The 13926-nt window shown below is 35.5% G+C and overlaps 1 protein-coding gene and 1 long non-coding RNA gene across 2 annotated transcripts in view; one reads left to right on the forward strand and one right to left on the reverse strand.

The window, feature by feature from the left end:
- LOC113069188 (transforming growth factor beta-1-induced transcript 1 protein) overlaps positions 1-13926 on the forward strand; it is a gene marked incomplete at its 5' end in the record, with an annotated part of 74663 nt that overhangs the window by 44552 nt on the left and 16185 nt on the right. The window contains one exon of the mRNA XM_026242201.1: positions 6131-6279. Coding sequence (XP_026097986.1) covers positions 6131-6279 — 149 coding nt within the window. The remainder of the gene's footprint in view (positions 1-6130; positions 6280-13926) is intronic.
- On the reverse strand, positions 10029-13557 carry LOC113069190 (uncharacterized). Its single transcript, XR_003279670.1, has 3 exons — positions 12671-13557; positions 11799-11831; positions 10029-10254 (listed from the first exon to the last, which is right to left on the reverse strand). It is a non-coding gene; the product is annotated as an uncharacterized LOC113069190 (long non-coding RNA).

The following is a 13926-nucleotide window of genomic DNA, read 5'->3' on the forward strand; positions in this document are numbered from 1 at the left end:
ATCAGTGACATCATTTATGAACTTGGTAAATAAAGAGTTAAAATTTGATTTTTTTTTTAAACATTTGGTAGGTTGATTAATAGATTTATGTAAAAAAAATTTTTTTTAAATATTTATCTTATACATTTTACAGCAGTTTAATTTAGTGGATGTTTTCATCCACGAACATAACAAAAGGGTAGTGAATTTGCCCAGAGTGCACCGTTGAGTTTTTGAAAATATTTTCCCAAAATATAGGTCAAAATAAGATTTGTCACCAAAAATCATTCCATTAGCTCAAACACAGAGAAAGTTGTGGCCAAAATAAGACTCAACTTTACCCCCTATTGGACGAAATCCCAACAATGCATAAGGGATAAATGTTGTCGCTACACGTTCGAAATGTGCAAAAAACCTATCAACTTTGTTCTCATTAAAAGGTGGAACAAGGCAAATGTTACGAGTTATGTCAACTTGATCTGCTTTGAATAGAGCACCAGCCTCACTAGCCTTCAGTGTGAGTTCTTCCATACGCAATGCCTGCGCAAACTCAAGATCTTTCAGTCTCAATTCGTGTTCTCTTTTCTTTCGCTCTCGCGCTGTCTGTCTCCAATATACTGTAGTTTTTTCACGTTCCCACTCAATTTCCTTTTCTCTTAACTGTAAACGTTTCAATTCTAGTGCTGCCTTACTAGGTGAAGGTGGATCAATAGGAAGACGCTTACCCTGGTCAGGCAATGTAGGTACAACAGGAAACACTTTCCCAAACACTCCAAGTTCTCGCAAATCTCCCACAAGCTTATCCTGAAGCTCAGCCTTGGAAGGGCTACCACTCACCTCAAGTTTATAGTGGCCAGCGTTTCTAACAAGGTCATCAAGCGTAAATGTTAAAAAAATATCCTTGGAAGTAGCGATAATAAATGCATCTAAATCAAACATTGCAAAATTACACAAAAAACTATAAACGAGCAAAAAAAAAAAAAAAAAAAAATTGCACTAACAAGAAAAAAAAGTCACCAAAATCTATGGCACAAAAGAACAAAGGGTGATCACAACCAGTTGATGAGCACTTACAGCGCGCAGTGCGACCACCACAGAAAAAGATTTTCACAAAGGGAAAATCAGATTTATTCAAATATGCCTAATATGGTTCAGAACCTGGCTAATGAGCCCCAATTTATGTTATGTGACCATGGTAATAAACCAAAATGGTACACATTACAAACAAAAACCATAGACGGTGACATTGCAAAAACAATTTAATTTAATGAAATTATTTTTTCATAAATGATAAATTATGATTTTTTTTACATAAACAGAGCGTGGTGGTAAAAATAACAAAACAAACAGAAAGAAAATCCTGATCTCACATAACTACAACAAAGGTAACAAAATACAAAGTTTACCGTTAGTCTTCCGGGTCCTCTAACAGCTGCACTAACTAACCTAAACTAAATAACATCCACCCACAAACAGCAGCCACCTGAACATCACATGACCAAAAATAAATAAATAAAAAAGAAACAACAGGAGCATAACCACAACTAAGTAGCACAAACTGTTCATATCGCGCTTAATAGTGTAACAGTTAGTAACTGTGGTGTCAGAGCAGCTGTCATTATAGTAACAGTCGTACCTCACTGGTGCACATTTCTCTGAAACATATGAGAACACTGAAGAGCATCATGGAATGAAACATCACTTTTTTTTTTTTTTTTTTTTTTTTTTTTAAATAGCACAGACATCAAGATTTTTTAAACTTTATGACTTCATCTGAATTTGGCGCACGGATGTTTGATTAATTAATGGCCCAGCTGTAACTACACCAGTTATGTTGTCTGCATTAAATAGGTATAAATGAGAAGAGGACATAAAAAAACACATGCAGAAAGCTGCTGGAGCAGCAGAAACCACAGAGGAGCAAAAAAACAAGAGGAAAGAGAGAAACATTACTTCAAACGAGTTATACTTGAAGCCCGCCCACTGAGAAATACTGAAAATATATACTGATAAAACACATCCCCCTTTAGCTTTTGGATGCAGCTCATGTTTAAAACAGTAATCTTGTGGGGTGGACTCATTTAAAATAAGGTAATCATCTGTTTTTAGCCAGGTTTCTGTCAAACAGAGCACATCTAGGTTATGATCAGTGATCATATCATTTACAAACAGAGGTACCTGGTATTCAATATGCAAAGCTTTATCCTTTGTTCCTCTGTATTATATACATTTCTTTTTTGTAAATTGGTTTGTACGTGTTTAATTTATTTTTATTTTTATTTTTTATTCTAGTTTGAGGAACAGGCAACGGTCTCTATAGTGTGATATCTTGATGAAAGAGTCTCTGTGTGCTGAGTGTTAACTGATTTTTGTTGTCGGTTTAGCCAGTCTGTCTGCTTCCTGACCTGGGCCCCAGTTAGTCAATTGCAAGCTTTAAGACTGTGTGCCATATTTCTAGAGAGAAGAGTGGCCCCACCCCAGGAGCACCACTTTTCAGGTCTGCCCCAAAAACTCATCCAATTAAGCATTGGACTATGGTGGCTGGTGTCTCTATTTTCACATTCCGTACAATAGAATCGCCATTAACTAGAGCACTTTCATCAGGTTTCTCAGTGGGTGCATCACTGTGGGGTGGTGTTGGCGCAGTGGATAAGATTGTTGGTTGACAAATTGTAAGTCACTTTGGATAAAAGCATCAGATAAATGTAATGTAAATCACTGAGTGGTGGGAACCTGTTTGGTGTTTTGATCGGAACAGATGAGCAGCGTTTTGACCCATGACTATGACGCCCACAGTCACCCAGTGGCCCTGCTGCAGTGGCATTGTTACCGGAATCGAAAAATGTACAGGATGCCTTGACTTAGTCCTATCCAATATCTAATATTTGCAGCCCTCACATTCTTACTATCCTCTATTTAAGTTTGGAAATGCAAATGACATGCTAACCGGCTTACGAATGCTAATGCGCTGCACACGCTCTGCACGTGCAGTTTTAGAATAAAAGCAAACAATCAAATTAATCAGATTAGTTTGATAGATAATATCAGAAATATGGTGGGAATTTAGAAGTTAGATTTTATTACGTTAAACAAGAGAGAGTGATCGTAAGATTCAACAGAAAAGCCAAACATGGAGCTACAATCACAAACCACTCAACAGCACCCCAAACCAATCAGCAGCACCTAGTCATACACAGTGTTGTATGGGTAGTATTTGCTACTTGGATGTGCTTGGATAATAGTGATGCTATAATCCTGACCAGTGAAGAAGACCTACACCTCCTTGATACATCTTTTCTTCACCTGAGTACAAGAGCTTATGTCCAGCATGTTCTACTATGCCTTGTTTTGTTCTGCATACCTCAGATAGACCACTAATGTCTCATCTGAAACACTTGTCAATTGTTGGTTGACAAGTAATTCAAGGCTTCCATTTTTCTAAAGTGTTCTTGAGTTCCATGTGCCGATTGATGCCAGATGTTTGACAACAATTAGCCTTACCACATCTTTGTTCCTTCCCTGTAGCCGATTTTTCGAAATACTCCCAGGGTTCCCAAAGACCTACAACAGTGCACTTGTTTGTCCAGGTGACATTTGTGTTGACTATCTTCTGAATATTGTGGTGACATATACTCTAAAAAGATGGTCCTTTTTACACAGTTCTATTTAGAACCATATTGTCCTGAATAATCTTTTATTACCTGGGTTTAAGCATAAAAACATAATAACACATACATGTGCTGGTCATATAATTAGAATATCATCAAAAAGTTTTTTTGTTTTTATTTTACTAATATTCATTCATTACACAGACTGATATATTTCAAATGTTTATTTCTTTTAATTTTGATGATTATAACTGACATCTAAGGTAAATCCCTGATTCTTCCATCCGGAGCAACCTTGTGCACCCATGTCCCATGTCCCTCCAACCTCTTTAAATTAGAGCAATTGGATCTAAGGGGTGGAAAACATAGGTAGAAAATGGTTTCTCTCAGGATTTCAACACTACTTTGTGGAGCTCTGGGAGAAATGGAAGGCTTGCAGGAGGCCTGTTACTGGTTATCTATTTCCTGTTTCTCCACTGACCAATCCAGAGACAGTCTGGTGATGGTGTAGGCCATGAAGTTCAGGATATCTCCTGATACGCAGGGGCTGGGAAGGAGGGAGCCTCATTCACAAAGTCTTTCTCAACTCCAGTCACATCTAGTTCCTCAGGACTAGAGCAGGCAAGCAACATGCTCTCAGTCGGTCCGGAAGAAACCGGCGATCAGGCTTCTGGATTTAGTGTTAACGCCTTTTAACTGGCGAGAGAGAATTGGCAAACTGAAAGACCTGTCCCAAGCTCCTCAACCAGATCCACCTGTGATTCCAATTACATTTCAAGAAGGTCCTGAGCTACAGGGTGTATTCGCCTGGCTCCCCTCCCCCTAAAGAGAGCCTTTAAGGGGAAGAGGACAATTTTCACTGTGAAACTGTCCCTGAAGGGCTGACCAAGGTTGCTCCAGTTCTTAACAAATGATGCAGAGATTTGATGTTAGGAGTAATATAATGACCCCACATTTCTAAACTTGTTCACTCATTTTACTTTTTCTTGGTTAAAAACAAAACAAAACAAAAAAGCAGCAAGTGTAGATCAGAAGAACAGACGTCAGGAACACATTGGATTTAGATTTTTTGGAAAGGGGCTCAGTGGTTTGGATGGTAATTGTTTCTCATGGAGACCCAAGTGATTTTATTGCTGTCCGAATCTGGAATGCCTGTGTTTTTAATCCCATCATCTTGTATAAAATTCCTTGCTGAATTAACTACTTATTTTTGACAATCAACAGATTTGTGTGGTAATTTTATTGCCCTCCGAATCAACTTCTCTGAGTTTACAAGAATAAATTGATTCAAAATTCATTGTTTATATCCTTTTTGACAACTGCCAAATATGGTAACTGCTCCACCAAAGCAAGTGGAAGCTGTTTAAGAACAAAAAGAAGAAAGACAAGAAAAGCATTTTAAAAGCATTATTATGGCAGAAGTAGGTATGCAATACAGTTTGAAATATGTATTATATAGTCCTACAATTACATACATCAAATTTTAAACCAAGCAGCTTTATGTTTACCTTATGTAAATAAGAGGTTGCATTCATTTATTTCTGCTAATCTCACAATTTTTATTGACATCCATCATATTGTGAGATAAAATACAAGACAGAAAAACATTTAAACTATAGCACCTCTATTTTCCTATTTTAAACAGGAGATTTAAAAGGGGTCATGACTTGAGAAAACAACATTTCCCTTGATCTTTTGACATAGAAGAGTTCTCTGAATGCTTAATACATCCTGCAAGTTTCATAACTTAAATGTCCTTATCATCAGTAAAAAAGCATCTGTGTAATAAACCTCATCTAATGACCCTCATCATTTGCATATGACCACCTCCAGCAGCACAAGACAACTACGCTTCATTGTCACGCTCACAGGTGTTAAGTCAATGTGCAGAGAGTGGGTCTGAAGGAGTAGTTACTGTATTTACAATAAAATTGTGATGCCAGATATATGATGTGCCATTCCTGGCTGTGGAAAAACAATGTTTTTGTGTATGCTGCTGAAGGATCCTGATGTCAGAGGAAAATGTATTCAGTTTATTTTTAGCAAACTACCCAGTCATGCATGTCAGTGCTAATTTATTCATGTGTTCAGTACATTTCACGGTTAACTGTTAATCGTAGTATGATGCTGGCTTTTCCAAAATACTTTTGCTAAATTGCCATCTGAATCCATGAGTTTTATCACTGAATTGCCATGTAAATCTATTTTAACTTATGTCTACTTGAGAAACAATTACCATCTGAATAAAGCTAATGACATTTTTTGCTGAAATTGGTTGACTGTGAATAGACATCTAGAACATTTTTTAAACCATTTAATGTACTTTCTGAACAAACTAATTTACTAAGATAGTGTTTTCCATTATTGCATTATTGGTTCATCTTCATTGCCTCATAAATTAGCCCAAGCCATTTATTATACAAGTAATAATAGTGCCAGGTTTCTTGAGTTTTTATTTAATTTTTTAAATTATTATTAGGAAGTATCTTAGTGCCTAGTGATTGTAAGTCTCAAAGATGACAGATTATGCTTCTTCTCCTCAGGTTTTCATGACCGTGATGGCAAGCAGTACTGCCAGAAGTGTTTTCTGGCCCTCTTTGCCTCTCGTTGTCAAGGTTGTTCCCAGCCCATCATGGAGAATTACATCTCAGCTCTAAGTGTTCTGTGGCATCCTCAATGCTTTGTTTGTAGGGTAAGTAGTTGCTGGATTCTGAGGTACAATGAATTTGATTGTGTTATACCACATATGAAGGGTTGTGATGTTACTCTCAAGGCCACATTCTTCAGTAGTGTACAACATAACATGTTATAGGTCACTCAAACTTCTTTAGGAAGACCAGGGCTAGTGCTTTTTACTTTAGTAAGTGTTTCTTATGGTGGGTTCATTATAGACTTATTAACAAAAAAAATAAAAAAATTCTAATGAACATTTAAGCTATTAAATACAGGTAAAAAAAAAACAAAAAACATATATATATGACATTTATGGATCATCTTTGATAAAATCTTGTTGAAACCTACATAAAATCTAGTAAAAAAAAAAAAAAAAAAAAAAAAATTCTAACTAATGGCTCTTGCTTGAATCAGTGCATGATTGATGCCCAGAGGAGATAAGATTTTTGAACTTACATAATGCCCACTGATAGTAAGCTTGCAACAAATTTAAGGAAAAAAAAGTATTTCTACTGTTTTGTCTTCACTAGCTGCACACAAAAACAAACAACTTGACCACCATAGTCCAGTTCATGAATAAATGACTCTACTGAGCTGTTTCTTTTTTATTGAATTAAAAATGTACGGGATGACCAACGCAGTCAGATTCATAAACAAATGATACTTATGACCAAGGTCAATCTAATAAATCCTTGACTGAATAAACTTTGTCAGTGGAATTAGTAAATCAACATCTGACTCAATGAAATGGAGCTCCTAAACAATTTTTAAGGAGGAGCTTGCCCATCTGATCTTCCACTCATTACCTCACTGTGTCTTCTGTGTGTAACAATAACCAAAGTGTCATTCCAGAAGACATATTTTCTCTTTCCCGGCTAGAATGCCTCCTCTTTCAATTTAGTTCAATTAAATACAATTTTATTTGTATAGTGTTTTTAACTATACAAATCGTTAAATATTTACTTACTAAATATTAATATTTAGTAGTAGCTTATCAGTGGTTACTGTCAGTTTATGTATATATGGCAGAAATGTACGGAACAATCAATTAAAGACATAATCGAACAGATGATGCTATTAACAACAATTATTATGATGCAGTCTAACTTAAAGCAAAATTTGGTAGTTCTTTATGTTGTTTCAGGGTTGGCATCATCTTAGGTCCTCTGAGGGGTTGGCATAATCTCTTCTTTGGTGTTCTGGATCCAGACGGAAGCTTGTGTTAGTCCTAGTTATATCCCATGGCAAGAACAGAAACATAATTAGTATAGCTGCTGTTCCAACCAAGTAAAATATATTTTTTTTAACCCAAGCTTAAGAATGATAATGCGCATTTGATCAGATTTGACTGCAATCCAAGATTATGAGATGCATTATTTGAATGATTGGCCAAAGAGATGTGTCTCCATTAGATTTAAACAGAGAGAGTTTGTCTGAACCCCTAACATTATCAGTAAGGCTATTACAGAATTTGTTAGCCAAATGCAAAAATGCTCTACCTCTAGGGGTGTAACAATTCACTCGTTTTCTCGATGTATTGATTACAAACCCTCACAATGCATATGAATCAATTTTGAAACATGATTTTTGAATCGTGAATCACCGATCCCGGACAGTAATCGATTTAAAATGCTTAGAATCGAATGAATCGCGATTGCTATTACTTTCATTGCTTTCAAAATATATACACATTAAATTACTACAAGCACAATTTAATAGAGACCTTGACCAGTGTTCATGCCTCTCATTTATCCCTCACACGCTCCACTATTAACACCCGAAAACACCCGTCTCTGACGCAGCTGATGTGTGATCGCTCCTTGGGACTCGAAGCCAGTAATCCTAAAGTGAAGTCGTTTACTTTACTTTTCTGTAGTTTTTCAATGGCTCTCTGCATCTTACCGATGGCGTTACTTGAGCAAACAAAAGCTGCGTATTTATTGCATGGACGGAGCAGAAATGTAAGTGTCTAAATCATACGCACAGTTCCATTGGATGATAAATGTGTTTAAACAATGCTGATGAACTGACTGTACAAAGTAAACTTAAAATAACCACAGCATTAACAACGACGATTATCTGATAATCAGATGCATGAAAGTAGCATTCGTTGCTTTAGCAAACAGACAACGGGCGCATTTTCTCTCAGTGAAAATGAGATAAAGAAGTTTTCACACTGAAAGAGAAGTGATCTCGGTCTCAAAGACATGCCAGGTTTTATCTGCAGCTAAAATTAAGCTTTTTAAAAACAGAAAAAAAAAACCACAATAAATATATACAATATATGAATTATACAGTGCTAATTGACATAATTTATTACAGTACAGAAACTATAAAGTATATTTTCTACCTTATTCTATGCAGAAAAATTAAATAATTGCTAATTAAATGTAGTATATAAAACAATCGTAAAATTGCAGGAAATCAGGAAAAAATATTGATTACAAATGATTGATATTTGACTTCTTACAACAAATTAAAAGTAATGAAAAGAAGAGAATTCCTTGTAAAAAACAAACAAACAAATTTAATATATATATATATATATATATATATATATATATATATATATATATATATATATATATATATATATATATATATATATTAGTGCTGTCAAAATTAGCGCGTTAACGCATTCGATTAATTTGAAATATTTAACGCGTTAAAAAAAAATAACGCAATTAACGCGGTTGCAGTTTTTTTTATTTCCAGTTGTGGCCTATGTGTGTTCAACGTGCAAAGAAATATGGATAAGACCAAGGAAGGACTTTTAGACGGAAAGTTTCAGTATAAAACTCTGCCGGATTACTCTTCAGTCTGCCACAAGAAACATTACTCTTCATTTAGTCTGCCACAAGAAACAGCAACATTAAAATCATGAACTCAAATGTCATTGTTTAAAAAAAAACAAAAAAACAATGACTGTAACAGTACGTAAATCAGACCTTTCTGTAACGCTAACGTTAATAAGCTTAAACGAAAATAAAGAAATAATTGTGTAGCGGAGTATTTTTTGTACACAGTGCCGCGAACTGTCAATCACTCCTGTGCTCGTGCATCACTGTCCTCCTCAGCTGCAGCAACTTGCGCTCTCTCTCTTCATCAAGCTTTTAAAAAAAAAAAGGGGACAAAAAGATCATATTGTCTTTGTGCATAGGCTATAGATTAATTAGATAAATGAATATCTAAATTTGTGCCTTGCCGTCTACGGTATTTTTTTAGAACTTAGAAAAAACCCAGCAAGCAATTTTGCGTCTAATAGACGTCTAATAGCCGTCTAAACACAGCCGAGACGTCTAGGCTAAATCGAGGCTAATTTTGGGCTGTCAGTGAAAATCTAATAGACGTCTAAACATACCCCAAGAATAGACAGCTATTAAATGACTACATATATACGTCTAATAGATGTCTAACCATAGCCCAAGAATAGACAATCAGACAGCTATTGAACGACTATATTTATACGTCCAATAGACGTCTAAACATAGCCCAAGAATAGACTAGTCATCAATTAGACCGCTAAACAACTACATACGTCTAATGGACAGGCAATATGGGTCTAGGCTAAAACAAGGCTGATTTTGGGCTGTCAGTGAAAATCTAATAGACGTCTAACCATAGCCCAAGAATAGACTAGTCATCCATTACACTACATATACATGTAATAGACAACAAAAAGAGGCATAAGGATTCTTTTCACTCAAATATAACAGGTTCTCATAAATTAAAATCCATCCAAACTAATTGAATATAAAGGGATTTATTTTGAACAATTATATAGACAACAACAACTTGGACAACATTCAAACATAAATATGAACAAATAAAACATTGGAAAAATATGTAAAACAATTAATTTTTAAGAATTAACTGTTTACTTTAGATCCATAACCCCCACCCCCTGCCCTCCCTGGTGCTTGTTTGAAATGATTAGAAATAGCATTTTTTATTTCACATTCCATAGCTGATGGAAAGCTGGTCATCACTGCGTCTGCCAAATGAGAAAAAGGAAAGAATTATTGCTCAAAAAAAACATTGTTGACAATCCTTTTTAACTAATTAGTCAATCACTTTTGCTAGGATGATTTAATAGATAGAGTTAACAGAATATAGATTGAGACTATATAATTTATATCAATATAGACAATAATTTATATCAATATTATAATATCAATAATTTAACATTTTTGCTCGCTTAGTGTTGATGCAATACGGCGTGTAACGATACGCGTATTGAACAATTCTGTACAAGGCATATATATATATATATATATATATATACACATATACACATATATAGGCTATATAGACACACACATATACATCTGACATTTTCTTCTCGAATGTTCATTTTTATCAAGCTCATATATGCAAGTTCTGTAATTTCACTTAAATGGCAATGAAAATGACCTATTAATTTCTCAATTCTCTCAAGCGACGCCATTCTCTTAGATATTTGGGATCCATAACTTCTGAATATGGAAATAAAATTAACATTATAATTGATTATGTAACACTGTTATCCCAAGACATGTCTGACTACTACCATAATGTGTTTTGAAACTGAAATACAGTATTTTTTTAAATTATCATTCTAATGAAGGTGAAAACAGATTTTATTTTCATTTCTACTTTAGTTCTTCCCTCAAGTTTAAAGGGATAGTTCACTTCGAAATTAAATTTTGGTATGTTTTAGCTTACCTTAAGAACGTCCAAGATGTAGGTGTCTTTGTTTCCGCAGTAGTTTCAATTTTTTAGGTCAAACTATTCTTGTCTGTCAGTCATATAATGCAGGTCTATGGTCACCACCTAAAAAGGCCATGCACAGAGAAGTCCAAATTAAACAATTCCCCATCGTAAGTACACATTGATGGACTAAGACACGAAACGAGCAGTCTGTGTGAGAAAATGAACAGTATTTATATCGTTTTTACCTCTTTTACACAGCCACGTCCAAGTGATATGAGGGCTCGCGTGCTTCCAGGTGTGTGATGCGTCCGCGTTCTGGCTTAATTTGCGCAAGCGCCGCACTTAGACTAAGCCAGCCCAGAATGCGCACACCGAAGCACGCGCACACACCGAAGCACGCGCGCCCTCAGATCACTTCGACGTTGCTGTGTTATAAGAGGTAAAACGATATAAATACTGTTCGTTTTCTGACACAAACCGCTCGTTTCGTGTCTTAGGCTATCAGTGTGTATGGTGGGGAATTGTTTAATTTGGACTTCTCTGTGCATGCTCTTTCAGGTGGTGACCATATAGACCTGCATTATATGACTGACAGACAAGAACAGTTTGACCTAAAAATATAAAAATTTAAACTACTGCGGAAACAAAGACACCTACATCTTGGATGCCCATAAGGTAAGCTTAAACATATCAAAATTTAATTTCAAAGTGAACTATCATTATAAATCATTCTTTATCACTTACTCATATAACTCTAATAAACATAAAAAATACTTATAGGCGTAGTTCACTTAAAAAAAATAAAAAAATAAAATAAAAAACAACAACATGTAATCATTTACTCACTTTCACTTGGTTCCAAACCTGTATGGCTTTCTTCTGTTGAACACACACAAAAAAATATATTTTGATGAATGTTGGTAACAAGACATGTAATGGTAGTCACTGACAAGTGTTCTGTATATTCAATTGCTGTACTTTGTTGACTGATTGCAGGATAATTTCCAATAAACAGTGTCTTTAAATCAAATAAAGTGGATTACATCACTCCAGTTCTGAGGTTTTTACACTGGCTATCTGTCTGTCAAAAAATTAATATCCAAAAACTACAGTTGGTTATTAAATTAACATTTTAAGGCCAAAGTAAATTTCTAATCTTCTGATGCACTATGAACCATCCAGAGCAGACCTCTCAGGACATCTGGGACAGTAGCCAGCTACTTTTATATCTCCAAAGTCAAAACAAAACATGGAGAAGCAGCATTCAAATTTATATCTGAAACAAATTCACTGAAAACTGAATGTATGCTGCATATTTTAATTATTTACAAACTAGTTTAAAGACTTTATGTTTGCCACTACCTTTTATTGAATGGAGAGGATTTTTTTTTTAATTTCTTTTCATGTTGCACTATGCTGCTGTTAAATTTTATGTAAAGTACTTACAGAATTTGCTTTAAATCAACTCTAATTTAAATACAAATAAATACTGGTATCTTTATAATAATAAAAAAATAGTAATGATAAGTTTCATACTTTCATGCTTACCACCTTCATTGAATTTAGATACATTTGCAATAACACGTGCAAGGTAACGTTAACTTTTTGGAGAAAAGTAGTACTCTGCAATGTTAATGTTAAAATGTCACGGTTTCTACACATTATAACAGCTAACTAATTTAAACAATAAACATATCAAAAATAACACGCATACTTACAGGATCGAAGTAGAAATGTGAAGGTTTTCACTCAGACTGTTGCTCACCCGTTGCACTCCGACAGCTGCCTCGTGTAAAATAAAATGGCGGAAATGTTTATCGCGAGATTTGGCTTAAGTGATCTAGTCACGCAATGGCATTAGTTCCAGTAGACATGTCTCAGTAGTGTTTCAATTGTGCCATCTAGCGGTTGGGAAATGCAATTGCATTTGATTAGATATTTTTATCGTAGATTGTGTATGAATGTTTGACAGAAAATATATATTAAGCTGTGTAAGCGAAAACATTTCAAAGACTAATATTCTAGGTCGCTGGTCTATATCTGAGCCCAGATTGCAATAATTTCGCCAGGTGGGCTAAAGCAGACCGCATATAGCCCGTCCAATTCGGAGCTAAATCGTGATCTACCATGCCGTGAAATGACGTATTGAACCTTGATATCATACCAATGCGAACATGATTGAATATTAACCATTTCATGCACTGCCTGGCAAAAAAATACAATTAATCAGTTTTGACAAAAAGTGGGCTACAATAGCCGGGTCTGAATACGAGCTAAATCGTGGCTACGCACAGCCTACACATATAACATGTAAAATAAAGTAAACCAAACAACTTGTAATCACGTTAGACTCTGCGTACATGATGGAATATCATACATCTCACAAGTTATTTTGCAAAAAAAATACATTTATCCAGATTAAATGTTATTTGGGCTAAAAGTGGGTTACACATAGCCGGACTATATCTGGTCTATATTTAACCCAGACGTTGAAATGACGGCTATTGCTTGCTGGGAAGATGCTGCATCCAATGAGCAGCCAGCGGGGGCTGCAGGACGACACAACCTCCGCAGACAGTTTTTAATGTTTATCAGACAATAAATACTCAAGATTTTGCTTTAGTATAACTCACAACGAGTTTCACACACCTTCTCCGGCCACGTTGAGTTGTTGACACTTAACAGTGGGAAAAGCGACACATGCGCTATTCACTTGTATAACTTAAGGGTGAATGGGTAATGTAGTTTCTGCTCTGGGTGGGATGAATTAAGAAGCTTGCATTGTGAAGGGCGCTCTGAAAATCGGCAAAAAGATTAAAACCTCTATTAAAACAGATGTCCAAATGAGCGTACCGGTACGCTAAAAGCACGTTCTGGGCGCACGGAGAGGTGGCGGTATGCTCAAGAGCTATATTTGGAAGTGGCGGTACTAAGTACAGGTGCATACCGGCCCACTTAAAGCACTGGCAATGAC

This window comes from Carassius auratus, unplaced genomic scaffold (genome assembly GCF_003368295.1).
Source record: "Carassius auratus strain Wakin unplaced genomic scaffold, ASM336829v1 scaf_tig00001016, whole genome shotgun sequence".
Classification (NCBI taxonomy): domain Eukaryota; kingdom Metazoa; phylum Chordata; class Actinopteri; order Cypriniformes; family Cyprinidae; genus Carassius; species Carassius auratus.